We start from the raw sequence: 16,384 nt of genomic DNA, 5'->3' as shown, positions 1-16,384 counted from the left end.
CAAGGCAACTGGAGGGTGTTTACAGAATAACATCCAAAAGTAAATTACATATTTTACACCAGGTTTCCTATATTCCAAGCTTTCAGCTGCTGTGTTATGCTTTTTTTTTTCCACAAGACTGAGGACCCCATAAAGAGATTTGTCTCCCATGAAAATATTTTCTTCCTGTTACTTTGCTTTAACACAAAAAACTATCCTATTAGGGTTCCTGTACCTCTGGGAAACAATCTTGTATTTCTTCCCATAAAACCATTCTTGTTTGTCAACTCACCGTCTGTGCTAGGTACACCATGCTTGGGAGTATGACCTGCTGCTAGTGGTCACACCAATGCCAAACAGGGAAAGTAAGCAATCTCCCACATGACACCTGAAATTCCTCACATTATACAGTGTTAAATTATCCCTGTTGATTACTTCAGAGCTCAGGGAGTGCATGCCTAGCTCTCTACCCATGAGGATCCCAAGTCTTTTTCACAATCACTGTCTCACAGCACAGCCCCTGTTGCTGTAAGCATCTTTCATTTTTACTCTTAGATCTGTGACTTCCAGCGAAGTAGCTCAGCTCTGCCTCACAGAAACATGGAGACACTCACTTGGGACCCCTGTACGGTTCAGAAAATGACGCCTCACTACCACTCTTCTCGCATTTTCTACAGCTTCCTCCTGTCCATCTTCTTCAACCCTTTTCTGGGGCCCTATCAACGCAACCTCTTCTCCATTCCTGCTTTCATGCCCGGCGTTGTGCTTACACCTCTGCTCTCTTCACACGGGTAAGTTAACACTGCCCCATTTAAGCGGGATCATTTTTCACCCGATCTTGCTGCTCTCCGTTTCTCCTCTTACTTCATCTTCAAAGGCCACCTGTGAACTCCTCATTTCAAGCTCTGAAATCAGCTTCAGATCCACCTCCTGTACTCAAAAAGCTCTCACACAGCCTCAGTGACCCGATTCCGACATGAGCTCAGAACCAATGCTCTCCTGACCCCCGTGACACTGCCACCTTTTCCTCCTAAAGGGCCTTCTCCTTCCAGTTTGCACTACCTCGATGGCAACTATTTATGACAACCAAAACATTTTCGTATTTCCTTGCTGCTCCTGGCGGGACACCTGCGGTCGCCAGCAGGCAAGGGCTGAGGCATGAGGTTTGGGGCTTTGGTCGAGGCGGTGATCAGAACCCCAGACGGGCCCCAACCCGGGTGACTCTCCCGCCGCTTCCCTCACAGCGCTGCAGGGAAAGCAGGAGGAAACGCGTCCCCGCCTTGACCAAGACCTGGCAGCGGCCGCCCCAAGCGCCGCGGACCTGCCGGCCGCGCCCTCCCGGCTCGGGGGCCGGGCTGGGCCGGGCCGGGCGGCGGCTCCGCCCCGCTGCGGGGGCGCCCGCGCCGGCACAGGCGGCTCCGCTCGCTGCGCTGACGCCGGCGGCGCTGGAACACCTGGAGGGGCGGTGGTGGCGGCGGTGCCTGCGGCTCGGCCCTTCCCTCCCCTCCCTTCCGCAAGGTGAGTGCGGGAAGGGGGGCCTCGCTGGTCACCGCGCTGGGGCCGGGCAGGGAGAGCTGGTGCCGCGGGTACCAGCCCCGGGTGGGCGCCGCCTCCCCCACGGGCAAGCCCGCTCGGGGCCAGGGAGGCGGCGCGGCCGCCGGGCCTGCGGAGCTGGTGCCCGTCAGCGCTCTATCCACGGCCGCACCTGTTCAGAGCGAAATTTCCGAGGCACAAGATGGCATCTGTCCCTCCTTTTGCCTTGTGTTCCCCCTCCCGCCGTGCGGTTGTCTCGCCATGATTATTGCATTTATCCGTTTGTGCCTCCCGTACATCCTCCCTGGCGCTCTGCCCGCTGGAAGCGGGGAGGGAAACGGCCGGTTCTGCTCGGCGGTTTCCGGCTTGGCTGCCGGGCTGAGGCGCAGGTTGCTCGGCCGCACTCCGACCCCTCCTGAGGCCAGCCGGGTGGAGAGGGGTGGCAGGGCATCCTCTGGTCAGGTAATGACAGATCTCGAACCAGCACCGAGACAGTAACAGCTGTTAAAATGGCAATTCAGGAGCCCCACATTTACGATTTAAAGCTTATAATTTGTGAAAGGTTCATCTTGGTAATCAGATTTATTTTTCATACATCCACCTGACCCATGAAAGCTGCTCTAGTCGTTTTGAAGAAAAAAAGAAAATCGGGTATTACTTGAAACATTAGGTCAGTTTTTAGCAGCAGAAAGGGGTGAAAGGCACTGTGCTCTTTTATTTGTCGATATCATTATATATATGTTCAGTGCCGTATGTAAATAAATCTCCTGTTCCATACTGTTTTGAGTAAAGCTGATAGCCTCATGGATCTGTGTGACCCCTCTTAAAGCAGTAATTCAGGCTTGCCTTAGTTCGGAAGTGTAAATGTCAAACTGACTCTGGTAATCTCAAGGTTACATCCCTTTTCCCCCTGCCACCTAGTCACATTGTGGTAGTATTTTGGAAGCTTGGCATTGGACTTGTTCTTCTGTTTGGTTGTTTGTGATATTTCCCCCCTGTCTACAAGCCTTGCTTTTAACAAAGTTGACCTTTTATTTCCATGAAGCACCTGTTTGTTGGCTTTTGTTCTCCATATGTTTAATTGTGTTATCCTCTTTCTTTTGGTTTCTGGATAGATTTTATTTCATTTGGGTCACAGAAAGAAGCTGTGACTTTTCTTTCAGAGTAGACTTCTTGGAAATAAACTGTTCCTGTGTTTTAATATAGCAAGACTCTTGAAAGGACAAAACTCTTTGAGCACTTTTCCAAAGTGTTGGATAGAGAAAACAGTGGGCTGGATTTTGCATCTGCAGTGCAGGTGGCATTTGGTTATGGTCTTTTTTCTGATTTTTTTTTATAAACCACTCTTTCCACTTTGTCTATCCAATGTTCTCAAAGAAGGAGTGGAAGAATCCCCTGACATTGCTGTCTGGCACAGATCTAGAAGTTGCAATTCTTATTGGTACTTAGCTTGATGACCAGCAACACCTCATTTAGACTTTAGCAATTTTTTAAACTGCTGTTTGAACAGCCTGTTGGTTTGAACCAACTTAATGGTTGGTTTGAACCAACTTAATGGTTGGTTTGAACCAACTTAATGGTTGGTTTGAACCAACTTAATGGTTGGTTTGAACCATTATATATTAATATAATTGTTTAAGATTAATGTTAATACCACTGAAGGAGGAATTTAGTGTCAAGCCACAGAGATCTTTTGAGTAGTGAACTGCCATAACTGGTATTACCAGTCACGTTTTGCACATGACGGACTCTACTGGAAGATAATGTGGTGGTTAAATGCCGCCAAACCTTAGTCTAAATGAGTTTCTAAAGTTTCTTCACTGTCAGAGCTTCATGCGTGAAACATTGTTGTTTCCAGAAAGGTTCCAGCACTTTACTTGAGTCTAGATGCTGGTCAGTGGAATTTGCTTCCTTTTCACTTGAGAAAAAAAATTAAATATATTTTAGATAGTGGTGCTTTCTTCTATCACTTGTTGGAGTTGAGATTCAAATATAAATGTTACTGCAGATTTGAGAAGACCAGTTATGACTTTATGGAAAGGAGAGGTTTCATTAATTTTTTTATTTTTTTTTAGAAGTTCCTATTAGTGAGGGGTGAAGGAGATCACATAGAGCAAAGTGAAATTCCTACTACAGGGTTAGGGGTTTTGTCCTGGCTTCGTAGAGTTTCAAGCCCAACCATCTTGCCAGTTCTTCTCTGTTATCTGTACTTTACACGATTGTTAAATTGTTCTGATGATTTCTCATGTAACCTTTTCTTGAAGAAATTAATAATAATAGCTCTTTTCAGTCTTCAGCTAGTGTTGAAAGCTGTTGGTATGAGTTGACAGAAAAGAAATGTGCTAATATTTCATCTAAACAAGACAAAAAATGCCCTCACTTTTTAATACTTTTTTTCAAAATCACCTCCAAGAGTATTGCTCTGTAGTTTATTCTTCAAGATGTTTTGCTGCTTCTCAACCATAAAATCACTTTGGAGAAAAAATTGCGCCACATGATGCAGAAGCATTAAAAATACAAAAGCCAAGAGAGTGAAGTTTGTTAGAGAAAGAACCAAACAATCAAGAAGAGTAGAAACATTTGACCTTTTTAAGGGTTGCTGGTAATAACAGTCTCACAGTACTTCTTCCTGTGGCTATTGTTAGCCACGACAAACTGAGGGGCATTTTGACCAGTTACACAATTGCTTACGTCAACCTTGAGAACTGTCTGTACCAAGTCACTGAAACACTGCTTGGGTCCATCTTGCAAGTAGCTTCATAGGGATCACCGCTGCTCTAGGAAGAGTCAGCTGGAGTGGCAGGATATTACTGAAAGCAGTAATATAAAAGTTGAGTGGACTATGTGTCTGCTGAGAATATATAGCCTGTACTGGTGGTGTTTACTCAAAGGGTGGCACAAGGAGATCACCCTGTATTGTTGTTGCTCTGCGTGATAAAGCTGTTTTGTTAATCGAATCTCTTATCCACAGATGGGGAATAATCTCCAAGGGAATCTGGAGAAAATTATTTTCTTGTGTTCCCTCCTCCAGTATTGTTTCCCTTTGGGTCTAAATGACGTTGCCTCCTCCTGGCTTCTGAATGGATGAAAAGGCAGGAGGGAGGCAGAAATGTGAGAGGGTTGCATGTGCCAGCAAATAGGACTTCTAAATAAGAGAGCCATTTGAAGTTTCATTTACCATTTAGAATTTGAAGTTCTAAAGCCTTATATGTTTGTATGTAATATACATATATAAATATATGCAAAAAGAGTTTCAAGATTTTTTTTGTTCATTCATTACTTTTCCCATAGTTTCACAAAAGGAAAGTTTCCCAATATTAAGGCTCTAGACTGATTACAGGTAGAGTGCATCAGAAAAACAATCTTGTCTCTTATAATGAGTGTACAGTGCCTATGATAATTTCTTTAATAATATTCACCTATTAAGTTTACGAATAGTGGCTCTTAAACTAAGAGAAAAAATGTGTATTACAAAACAATTTTATAGTCATTTTGAAGAAACAAAGCAAGTCTGCATTTAGAAAATTATAAATATCTCCAGTTTTGCTCATTTGTATTGAGCTTAGACCTGCCATTCAATGATTTATACTCAAATTATTCTTCCATAAAATTAATGTAGTACTTGCAATGCTTACCTGGTTGTCTCACTGTTCTCCACAAATGTAAGTGCAATGCTTTACTAGTGAAGCAAAAGATGTTACCTGAGGGGAAATTGATATTGCGTACTGATATTGTGTATCCCTACATTATTCCACAGTAAGCAAATGAAAAATCAGTATAATCTGAAAAAGAAATTTAAATTTATTTTTTTGTGTGGTTAAATACCTCTGTGCAAGTGATAAAGTTCTGTGTGCAAATGAGCTTATCTAGAAAGTGCTATTGTTTGCTCATCAATCTTTCAGTCCACCGGCATTTATTTGAAATATTTTGTTCTGAGACTGCATGTACTGTTGTCACTTCATGTGCCATTCTTATCAGTGTTTTTGAGATAATCCACTGGGTTCAGGAATTTTTCATTCAACCGTTTAAACAACAACCAGAAAAACCCCCAACCCAGCTCCAAGTATCATTTCAATGCATTTTATGCTCTAGAGAGGAGATCATTTATGTCTGTAAGTTTGATCTGATAGTTTTTTGGAATAATATGACAGAAATATAGTACCAAATAGACACAAAATAATTTTTTAGAGAGGACTGCTAACTGTTGAATTGGTCCTTGCACTTTGTGGGGCAAAACCAAGTTTTAAAAAACATGTTGAAAGGACCAAATTTCTGCTTTTTCATGTTGGCTAAAAATTACTTGTAGCCACTCAAGTACTGAAGACCAGAGTGGTTGAGATTAATTGATATTCTTCAGTTCTTGGTATAAGTCAGCAATAAAGTCTTAAAGTGTAAATTTGCAGTTTGTCTGCCACTTCTATTAACTTGCATGCATCAGAGTTGGGAATAGAAAAATAAAGACTAAATGATAGCATAAGAAACATGGCTCCGGATCTCATCCTTTTTTTAGACTGTACCAGGAACTTAAGTAGAATAATTTCCAACATTAATTGTGTATTCTGAAATTAGAAGTATGACAATTGTCTTTTGGAAGAAAGTAATTCTTGGCAGTACTCTCTGCAATAGATGTGACCCATATATGCCCTGCACAGAGTATTAAATAGAGTCAGTGTAAAGCTGAGTGAAAGCCAGGTGTCAGTAGTACTGCTACTCGTTTGGTTGGATGTACTGTGTGCAGACAGGTGCCTAGTGCTACAAATGACAGAAAGAAGACCCAAACCATTCATATTTCATCATGGTTTCTTACAGTGCAAGTCTCTAATCACACAATCTTAGTCATTTAAGATACCTGCTGGTATTACTGTGGTTTGTTCTCCGCACAGTTTACTGGCTGGAAAAAGAGAGGTGTGTTGTATTGGGTCAAACTTGGAGGACAGAACTCCAATTTCTCTGATACTTCTGTTGTTTTTAGTATGTGCATGGGATTTTCCTGCGCATCAAATTTGGCAGGGGTAGGGGGTGTGGTAGAGTAGGTTAATTCTTTGAAGGATCAAGACAAATGGATAAATGAAATGGAATAAATGGTGGTTTTGAGTTGTCTCATAGGCCTTGGTAGAGAGGAGAAGGAATTGGCAAAAACTATGTATAAAAATGTTAGTTCCAGAAGTGTCTGTAGTGAAAGAGAAAATTGGTCCCAGGGTACTTAACAGGGTGTGGCCATATCCGAAAGACAGTGTTACTCAGTGTTCAGTGTGCTGCTGGTTTTTTGCTTTTTTTTTTTTTTTTTTGTCCTCTCCACAGTAATTCAACAGACCACCATGACATCCTAGTTCTAAAGGAAGGGGAATAGAGCCGTGCTCTCACAGCATGACCTGTCTTTGTAGTTCAGGTGCCTAATGCAAAAAGCATAATTTCTGCGTGCACAGAGCACAGTGGTGAGGCTCTGGTTGAGGTGCTCAGCATTGCTCTGTGGATGTTCTGTTCACTATCTGTACAGGGACTTAGTCTTGAGAGGCTCCTATGGCAATTTAGGCACTAAAGTTAGATAATTGCAGTCAAACAGGATGATTTTTTCCCCTCTCAGCACCTCCCAGGTGAATAAATGAATTTAGCAGGAGTCTTCGCTGTGTAACAGATGCCATTTATCCTGTGCTTCTTTTAAGAATGTATGAAATTTCTTTCTAGGTGTCAACTCCTGAAATAGATTGAAAGAGTAATTCAGTTGATAACTGCAATCTTATGTTTCTTCTCCTGAGAACTTGTGGGTAATCTCCAAGATAGACACTTTCCAGGATAAGTAGCAAAGCTGTGGATCAGTCTGAGAAAAAGGATTAGACAAAAAGTTGTAATGGCTGGAAGGAACTGCTAATGCAGCACTTACAGGCCAATTTGCAAAGTTTTTGAATTAATAAACAAGGGCATCAGTGAGTAGTCTAACAGAATGAAAAGACTCCTGGATTTGAAGCTAAGCATGGATGATTCTGCAGGATTAGAGCATCAATATTGAGAATTAAGAGCTTTAGAGGAAAAATTAAATCTTGTCATTTGTCATAGATATAGCTTGAACTCTAGATTCATTTTAGCTGAATTAGAGTAGCTATTCTTGTATTTAAGAGCAGGAATACTTATAAGTCTGTGTATAATCTTGATGCTGAAAGATCCAGACTTCAGCTTTCATTCTTTTCCTGCATTGACAACATGGATAATTCAGATTTACGGGCTGTTATATTCTCTTTTGCTTGGGAAGGTCAAAATCAAACACCAATTGAAATTCCTGGTCTGTGTGTTTGTAGGCACACCAGAGAAAATAAAACTGCACCCTGTCTAGTCTTCATCTTGCAGTGAGATTGCTTCTTATTTTGCAACCCATGTACTTGGTTCAGTTTGATCACAGTTTCCAGGGAGCAGAGTGGAGGAGATAGGTTGTCAGCCAAAAGCTGTTGGAGGCACAGATGGCCTTGATTCCCTCACCTAGGCACATTTTCTTCCCTTCAAAGTATTTTACATAAATGAAACTTTCACTCTTCATTTTTATATATAGAACTCCTTAATTTTAATGTTTTTTCTGTTACTTAGCACCACTGTGCTATTAATGTATTAAAGGTTTATTGGAAGATTCTTCGTTTTAATAAAACTGTTAACATATGTAAATCAACTGCAATGTATGATTGTGCCATATTTGAAGTTGTAAGTTGCAAGGGTTTTAGGATATGGAGAATCTGTTGGGATTTGAGGAACCACAGAACATATCATCTGCTTTGAAAGAACAGTAGACTCAGAAGACAGTTCTGTCAGTGAACGTACAGACTCTTCTGTGTGTTTTGATGAACATATTGCTTCACGTAAGGGTTGCTGAATTCTGCTATGCTATTTGTTTAGTTCCCTTTCCTTGTTTCTGGATGTGTCTCAAAAGAATGTGTTCTTCAATCTACTGCCATCCTACATAACTGCTAGGTCATCAGAATTTATAATGTTTTTGCAAGGATTTCAGCTCATCTCTTTGTTCTGAGAAGCTGTGATTAGATCAACAGTTTATTTTACATACAGTCTTCAGAGTTGAAAAGATTTCCTGTTTGATGCCTCTGGTAGCATCCTGATATTTTTCTATGTGATCTGTTGTCTGAGCTAAGATCACAGTAAGAGCTATGTAACCAATGCTCAGACAAGAAGAGATACTTGAATTAGGGGTAAAACTTTTGTTTGTCAGGTTGGGTTTTAAACAGATTTCCTCATAACCTAGGAGAGTATTAAGGTCTGAACTTTACCATGCCACATGACACTTCTTACATTTAGGCTCACTGAAGAAGAGATGTGACACTGATATACAGACATGTTTATTATCAATGTAGCTTTTGGAGAGAAGGCATTCATACCATCTTTTTCTTACACAAGTGGAATCAAAAGATTATTCATAAAGCTGTTCAGCTCTTGGGAAACCAGACAACTTATGCTGCAACAAAATGTACTAAAGCTAAAAAAGAGAAGCAAGCTTGTACAAATGCTGTACGGAACACGAGCTGAAAGGTAATCCTAGTGTATACTGCTATTCAAATCACACAAAACACCAAGAAAGCATTTTATATTTGTACAGAAAAATTTACATGTTTATTCAAGGGGTCTTGGAGAATATAGAGAATCAGAGGATTTTTCATAGGAATAGAAATGCCACTTGCTAATGACAAGTGTCCTCCATCAAGTTTCGTTCCAGTGTTACAGCTACATTTCTCAGTAGGATGACGAGTATGGCTGAAATAATATGAAATTTTGTGTGCATTCTAGCTGTTATGGCTTCCTGCAGAAATAATTTGTGGGTAAATAGTCTACCACCCAGATAAACCCAGATAACGCCATAGTTGGCTGTTTGCAGGACCATCTTGGTTTCAGCATTTCTTGTTATCTGTGGCAGAGCACTGCCTGACTTCAGCTGCTACACCTGAAGCCAGGCTGAGTCTAGAAACAGTTCTAATATATTTCAGTGTCCAGGCTGTACCTGTCTTCTCTGGCATCAGTCTGCAAAACGGGCTTGTGGAGAGTGTTGCTGAGGCATCTTGGTGGCTCCTCAAAAACACCTGCTAGAGGTTTTCAAGGTTTTGGCAGGGCTTGTGACCCCAGCTGGTTCTGTATGGGATTGGGTCTTTCAGTTCTGTTGTCCCTTGTGTTCCAAGATTTGTTGTGAATAGGGCCAGCTCAGGTTTAATGCTTAAACTGAGGTAGCATTAGGTTCTCTCAAAACACTGAGAAGCACTTGCAAAATTACTGGATCCATTAGTGGACTTCTTCAGGAAGCCTCAGATCCATCACTCTGCAGTATTAATCGTGGGTTTGTGTACAGTTACCTGTAATGTGGCACTGCTTTCTCTGGTGTGAATAAAGCAAGTATGCTTGCTTCTGACACTCACCCCCTCATCTAGAGTATCCCTCACTTCTGTTTGTCAAGATAAAGCCTGTCAAGGAGATCACAAGTGTTGTGTGACTCTGTTGTCAAATATGGAAACTTCCCAATACAAATGCTTTCCTATAGGGTGGTGATATTTTTTGCTTTTGTTAATCATTATCAGTACAATATTTATTGAAACTTTTCTCTCTTTTTTTTTTTTTTCATTTTAATACACTGAGAAGAAAATCAAACAAAAAAAAGTCTCTTACATCAACTCCTTGTGGCAAATAAAGCTTGTTTTTATATCTAAAACTGTATGATATCATGGGTTAATTTTACATTTCACTGCAGTTTTTGGAGAGAATATTGGTAGATTCAAGTTTTTAGTGTCATGTGCTTCTATTGTAGTCAATTTTGGCAAAGACCAACTGGCTTGTTACTTCTGTTCAGGGCATTTGTCTTGTTCTTTGAAAGCATAAGAGAGTTCAAAACTTGAAAGTAGTGAGAGGTTATGTGCTCATTCTTGGTCTTTCTCTGCAGCTTCAGGGCCAGCATTCTGTGACTGCAGGGATTCTTCTTTACCTGGCTGTGAAATGTTCCTTTTAATTCTTGGAGACTTCCCTGGGCTATTTCCAGTCCCCTCTTACTAGTATCTCTCACTTTTTGAGACTCGACTTATATTTTGGTATTTGTTTTGAAAAGTCTTATTGCTTTCAGTTAAGCCATATGCTTTTAATAATGTCTTTTATTAGAGATGAACCAGTATCTTAACCCTTTTTAGTTGCTGGACTTGAAACAGACAGTGACAACACATGAATTAAGAGATTATATAAATAAATTAGGGCCCTGTTAAATTACTGCAGAGACAACTTACTGCATATTATATTTTAGCAACTACATTTCTGTTTTTTCAAATCTAGTACTTACTAAGTTGTCTTTGCAAACTGAATTCTCATTTAGGACCAAAAGTTAGCTCCATACTGAAAATGAAACAGGCCCAACGATTGAATTTGTGTCTTTGGCTGCTGCTTGTTGCCACTGCTTAATTACAGCAATCTCCCTGGCATGGTTTTTATCTCTACTGTCTAGAGCTCTCTGGGTCCGTTTTCCCTCCTGGCATGTTTTGGGTGATATCACATGCCTGGTGCCATTTCCAGCAGGCAGTGTAGGTAAGGCTTCACTTCTGTTTCCTTCCACCCTGATTTGCCATAGGACACTATCCCAGCAGGTCTTGTAGCCTCAAACACCTCAAATGCCATCCTATCACACAGCAGAATAGAAAATACATGCCCTCATTGTCATACCATGAAAATATTGTCTACTTTGAATGTAAAGATTTCCACAAAGAGTATCTTCAGGACATAAGGGTGCTATGTAGAACCTTGAAGAGTATAACTAAGAAGATTTCAGAGTCAAAAGGTGAGGTGATGTTTAGGAAGAAAGAGCATGAGCTATACTTGCAAGTGTCAACTGTTTCACCATGACCCTATTTATTTTTTTGTAGGGACATTGGTTTCTCGGAGAAGCAGGTGGATGTGTACAGTGAATAAGGTCGGTGCCTTACATCTTTTCCCCATACTGGTTGCTTGTATTTTGTTCCAAGTAATGTACATGTTATTCCACCTAGATAGGCTGTTCGTTGCTTCCTGTCAAGCCAAGTGTGCTGCTGAATAACGTGAGTTATGGATGTGTATACAAGCTAAATCCTGTGGTCTTATCTCATTCATACACCCTCACAGCTGACTTAGAAGAGGACCAGTGTGAAAACAGTGAAGTCTGTTTTATATGAAGGTATTAGAAAATGAGTTCATAGTGCCTGTGCCTATGGCTCTAGAAAGAGCAGCAAAACACTCTATTCTGTATCTTGTCTGTCTCAATAGTTCTTTAACACCAACAACAATCTGAAAAGATTTTTTCTTCATCCTTTTTTAGCTGTTGACCCTTATATTTAAACTCTGGCGTGAAGACAGAGACCAGAATTTTCTCATGGTCTCTCCAGCAGTACTGAAGAACATTTCACAAAAATTCCAATTCAGGCAAAATTCCTGCTCTGATATAATCTTGCAGTATCTCATGGAACTTTGCCAGGAAGTTTCACAGGTACTGGCAGCAGAGAGGTTAGACTCAGAAGTCTGGGATTTGTCTCCATTCAGCTCCAAATGGAAGTGCATGTGCTTCATGCTTGCAGGAAGCATTCAGGTTGTTTGCTTTCCCTTATTTGGGTTCCTGCAATCTCTTCTAGTCCCTTTGCCTCTAGTGCTAACTACACTGTCTGTATGAAGTACTGTGCTAGTTGTCATGTCTCCCCTTTGTAGCCCCTTTTCTTTTTAACTTGGCTTAGTGCCAAAGTCCAGTTTCAGCACCACTACCTCCCTAGCTGCTTTTTCCATTAATCTTTTCTTAGTCAATCAGCTTCATACCTTTGTGGAGCCCATTGGTGTGTTTATTCTGTGCCCTACTTGCTAAAATCCATTCCCCAGCAGCACCATCCATCTCACCAGCTTCATTTTGGTCTCACCCAGGTCCTGCTGCAGTGCCTCCATTCCCATGTTAACCATGTGCTTAAGAACAGTCCTCTCTGAAAGCAGCAGAGGAGAAGCTGGGTGCTTATTTTTTAAGAATATCTGACTTGGTAGTTAAATTTGGCCTAGAAGGACTGTGCTCAGGTACTGGTGGGAAGTGATGTGCATGCCATCTGGCCAGCTCAGAGTATAGTGGGAAACTTGAGTATCCAAGCTGGAGAGAGTAACTTATAAAACCTAAGTTCTAATGCATACAAATCATATTCTATCCTCAGGAACTGTGGTGTCCCTCATAGAAAAACCATCTGGTCATTAAATTTCACATCTCTGACTCAAGACACGATGTAACTAGTGTTTTAAAAAATAGATCAGTGGGATATAGGGAAAAAAAAAAAGGTAAAAAGTAATTGAATTATATTGTGGCTAAAACTTGGAGGAAAAAACTTGACTGAGGGTGATGCTTAGATGCTTAGTATGCACAATTTTGGCATGCCTCATCAAAAGTCACTGAACTTTTACCTGGTAAATTTGTTTTGCTTGAAAAACTTGCTAGCATAGAAGGATCATCCCTGATGGCAGCACTTAAATCCATTTATAATGGATTTTCGTGAGAATTGTGTGTTACACAAGAAAAGCGTTTGTCTCACAGATTGAAAAATTTTCTTTTGTAATATGGTGAACAAGATGCTGCAGCATGGTAATTTTCTGAGGGGAAAAATGCATGATATCTATAACTTGAAAATTACAGATACTTGTATTAACTGGTAATTTCTTATTTAGGTGTGTGAAGAAAACAAGAATCATGGAAGGTCATAAATAGTAAGCATCTTGATAATTTTTTTTTATTCTAAAGTGCTAATAGTGTTTGGTATGTTGATTGTTCAGTTGGTTTATCAGTCTCATAATTCAGGAATCTGTATTAATCTTATATTAGTTGCTAATTTTTAGTCCTTGCACCATGCCCCCAGAATTTCTGGTGACCTCAGTTGAGGTAGCTCTCAAGGCTGGTTAACATCAGATGAATTATGGTGTTTTCTTCACTTGAAGAAAACTGAAATGAGATCTCAGTTATTTTCACTGCTGTAGCAGAAGTCAAAGCACACAACTAGCCAGGCAGCTAAGGCCCTTATAGTACTTTGTAAGAAGTTTGATGGGTATTTTTAATTATTATTAAAGTAATGCTATTTTTATTAAACTCTCATGTTATGTGTTCTCATAATGCAGGAGGGTTTTTTTTGTTCATTAAATGCTGTAAATTTTGCATTTTAAAGGTGCAGCATGTATCAGGTCAATATAATCTTCACCCAGCTTGATAGGCTGTCTGTTGTCAGTGTGTGTAATGGCTTGTTTGTACAGAATTCCAAATAAAACATGGTATGTTTTGTACATATTCTTTATTCTCTGCTGTAGCACCAAGAGACCTATATTTTGATTAATAAATTAAACTCTTAGAACTAGTATTTGTGTAGAGTTAAATGGGTAAATATCTTTGCTTTTCAGGTTTGGTGAAGAAGCCATGAAGTGCTCTGTATAAATGCTTTTTTAAATTATGTCCCTGTTCACTTCCAGTTTAATTTCTTACTGTCTCTTTGGTGATTAAGGCACTGTCACCTAACTCACTGATTAAAAGTAACTAAAGCAAGTAGTATAACCCTGTGAAAAAAATTTCCTTTTCAGTTTAAACTGTGTCACTAGTAATTAGATAGGGTAGATGTGCTACCCTTTTGGGGAACATGTACCAACGGCTTGTTTTTTCAGAACAGCTGTATTACTTCACAGCAAATATATAGAGATAGAGATACATATAATCAGAGGATCATAGGATGATTGAATGACTTGGGTTGGAAGATTACAGATGATCTGGTTCTAACCCTCTACCATGGGCAGGGATACATGTCTCAGGACATGACTTGCTGTGTATGTTGGGTCTGAAGACCTCTTGGGGTAGCATCTCTGAGCAGTCTGTGTATTGTGAACAGAGCTAGAGGTCAGTATCTCACTAATGAACCACAGTTTATCACTCCACAAGTGGAAGGTATCTTCCCTAAATAAATTCAACCTATTTAAGTTTCATGGAGTATTCAGTATAGCAATTTTTAGCAGCCTTGAACTTCTAAAAAGCTGAAAGAGTACCACAGCTTTTTATGTATGTACATAGGGGAAAATGCATGTACTTTTGCACAAATTAGTAATGGAATAATAGTTCCTGAAAGACACCAAAATTTCATTGTAAGCCTATATTTTCTATTAAGCTGTCTGAGTATAGCTTAAATATTGTAGAATATGGAATTTATTTCTTGCACTTTTTATTAGGTCTGCTACAGGAATGTAGAATTACTTGTCAGTGAAAACTAGTCTTTGAAAGAAAAGGTTACCTGTTATACATGCACAGTTGTCATGTAGTTAATTGTATAGGGATGTGAGATATCAGTCTTTCACATAACATGCTCAAAAGAGATGAGTGTTCTTCTATTTCTTTTTTTATTCAATTACAAAAAAAGAGGGCAAGAAGCAGTCTAATCCCAGTCATAAAATGCACTGTGTCAAATCTCAACAGTGCTGAAATGGCGTGAAAATTGCTACCTGCTTAAGCAACTCTGCTAGTTCACTTGAAACTCTCCTATTAATTATACAAAATAAAGAGTTAATTCCATGGGCTATAAATAATTTCAGAAAGCATTGGGAAGAATTCTTTGAAGCTGCTTATTGGGCAGTACTGCATGATTAAGAAATTCAAATTGAAATCAGTGTATTATTTATCACAATAGGATGGGAAATGCAGTAATTTAGTTACTTTTTTATTAATGCAGAATGAGGAACTGTGTCTTAGAATATATGTGTCAACATGCAAATGCAATATTTTTAATGGAAATGTATTAATTGAGTATATTATACTTACTTTTAAGTCATCCAATTAAAGTTTTAAATTTTGTTTGTTAATATTCCAGCAACTATCCAAGAGAATTTTATGATCAATATGCTCAAAGCCAAGAAAAATCTGTTGTCAATAAAATGCAACAGAAATACTGGAAAACAAAACAAACCCTTATAAAAGTTACAGGAAAAAAGGAAGATGAACATGTTGTGGCTTCAGATGCAGATCTGGATGCAAAACTAGAGGTTTGTAATGTTTATATAATGTGTGTTCTCTGTCTTCTAATTTTTAAAGTGTTTTCATTTCCATCAAGCCTTTAATATGTGTGTACATAGGATATATTAACATACGTACATTTTTGTAATTTTCATGTAATATCTCTTCCACATTCTGACAAAAGTATCTGTGTAAATTCAGGGAATATAGGGGAATTTTGTAATTCCCGTGTCCCTGTAACTTTGTTTGGAATTTAACATATCTCAGATTTATTTTCATGTTTTAGGGACAGATTTTCTCCTTTTGTTAGCAGGGGAGTCAGGAGATCATCCTTATCCTTTGCCTATGTCAGTTTAAGGTGATTTGTTTTGGGTTTTTTTCCTAATAGTATTTTATTGAGTGTACAAATGACATCTTTTATACAAGTATAAAGTACCACATATACCAGAAAAACATGCAATATGCCCAGGAGCAAGGTGCACAATGCATTCTGCTCTTGAGATTTTGAGCAGATTAGTGAGTTCTAACGTGGCAGAAGAAGCTTCTGAAAGTCTGTAAAATAAAACCAAGAGATGGAATCCTGCTGTGTAACAAATACAGTCCTACTGTCAGTATCCTCAGTCCTTCTAAGGCAAAAAAACAGGTTAAAGTTCTACAAAATGAAGACCTAGGGTGTCTTTGAGACAAAACAAAAAATTGAGGATGTACTATGGAAGTGTAATAACCAAGTTAATGTCCATATAAGTTTTGTTTGTGTTGTTTTCTTATGTGAGGGTAAATGTTTTGCTGTACTGGCTTTACTGCATTTTCCAAAAAAAAAATACTGACTTAGGATTCTCAGTTTATTTAAATTTTAGCTAAAATACAGGAGACTGTAGTACA

The 16,384-nt window shown here is 39.4% G+C and overlaps 1 protein-coding gene across 9 annotated transcripts in view; it reads left to right on the top strand.

The window, feature by feature from the left end:
• Positions 1–1,340: 1,340 nt before the first annotated feature.
• Positions 1,341–16,384, top strand: part of ICA1 (islet cell autoantigen 1) — a 66,169-nt gene continuing 51,125 nt past the window's right edge. For 2 of the 9 annotated variants that reach the window (XM_058832944.1, XM_058832939.1), the window contains exons 1-4: positions 1,341–1,497; positions 11,394–11,440; positions 13,192–13,230; positions 15,360–15,531. In XM_058832944.1, the coding sequence (XP_058688927.1) occupies positions 13,214–13,230; positions 15,360–15,531 (189 nt within the window). In that variant the 5' untranslated portion in view covers positions 1,341–1,497; positions 11,394–11,440; positions 13,192–13,213. Of the gene's footprint in view, positions 1,498–11,393; positions 11,441–11,516; positions 11,565–11,821; positions 11,990–13,191; positions 13,231–13,694; positions 13,786–15,331; positions 15,532–16,384 lie in introns of those variants that run through there. The other 7 variants (XM_058832940.1, XM_058832942.1, XM_058832941.1 and 4 more) reach the window with 7 other exon arrangements.

The sequence above is a fragment of the Poecile atricapillus genome, chromosome 2 (genome assembly GCF_030490865.1).
Source record: "Poecile atricapillus isolate bPoeAtr1 chromosome 2, bPoeAtr1.hap1, whole genome shotgun sequence".
NCBI lineage: Eukaryota > Metazoa > Chordata > Aves > Passeriformes > Paridae > Poecile > Poecile atricapillus.
The sequence above is the reverse complement of the archived record's forward strand: the minus strand, read 5'-3'. Positions and strand labels throughout refer to the sequence as shown.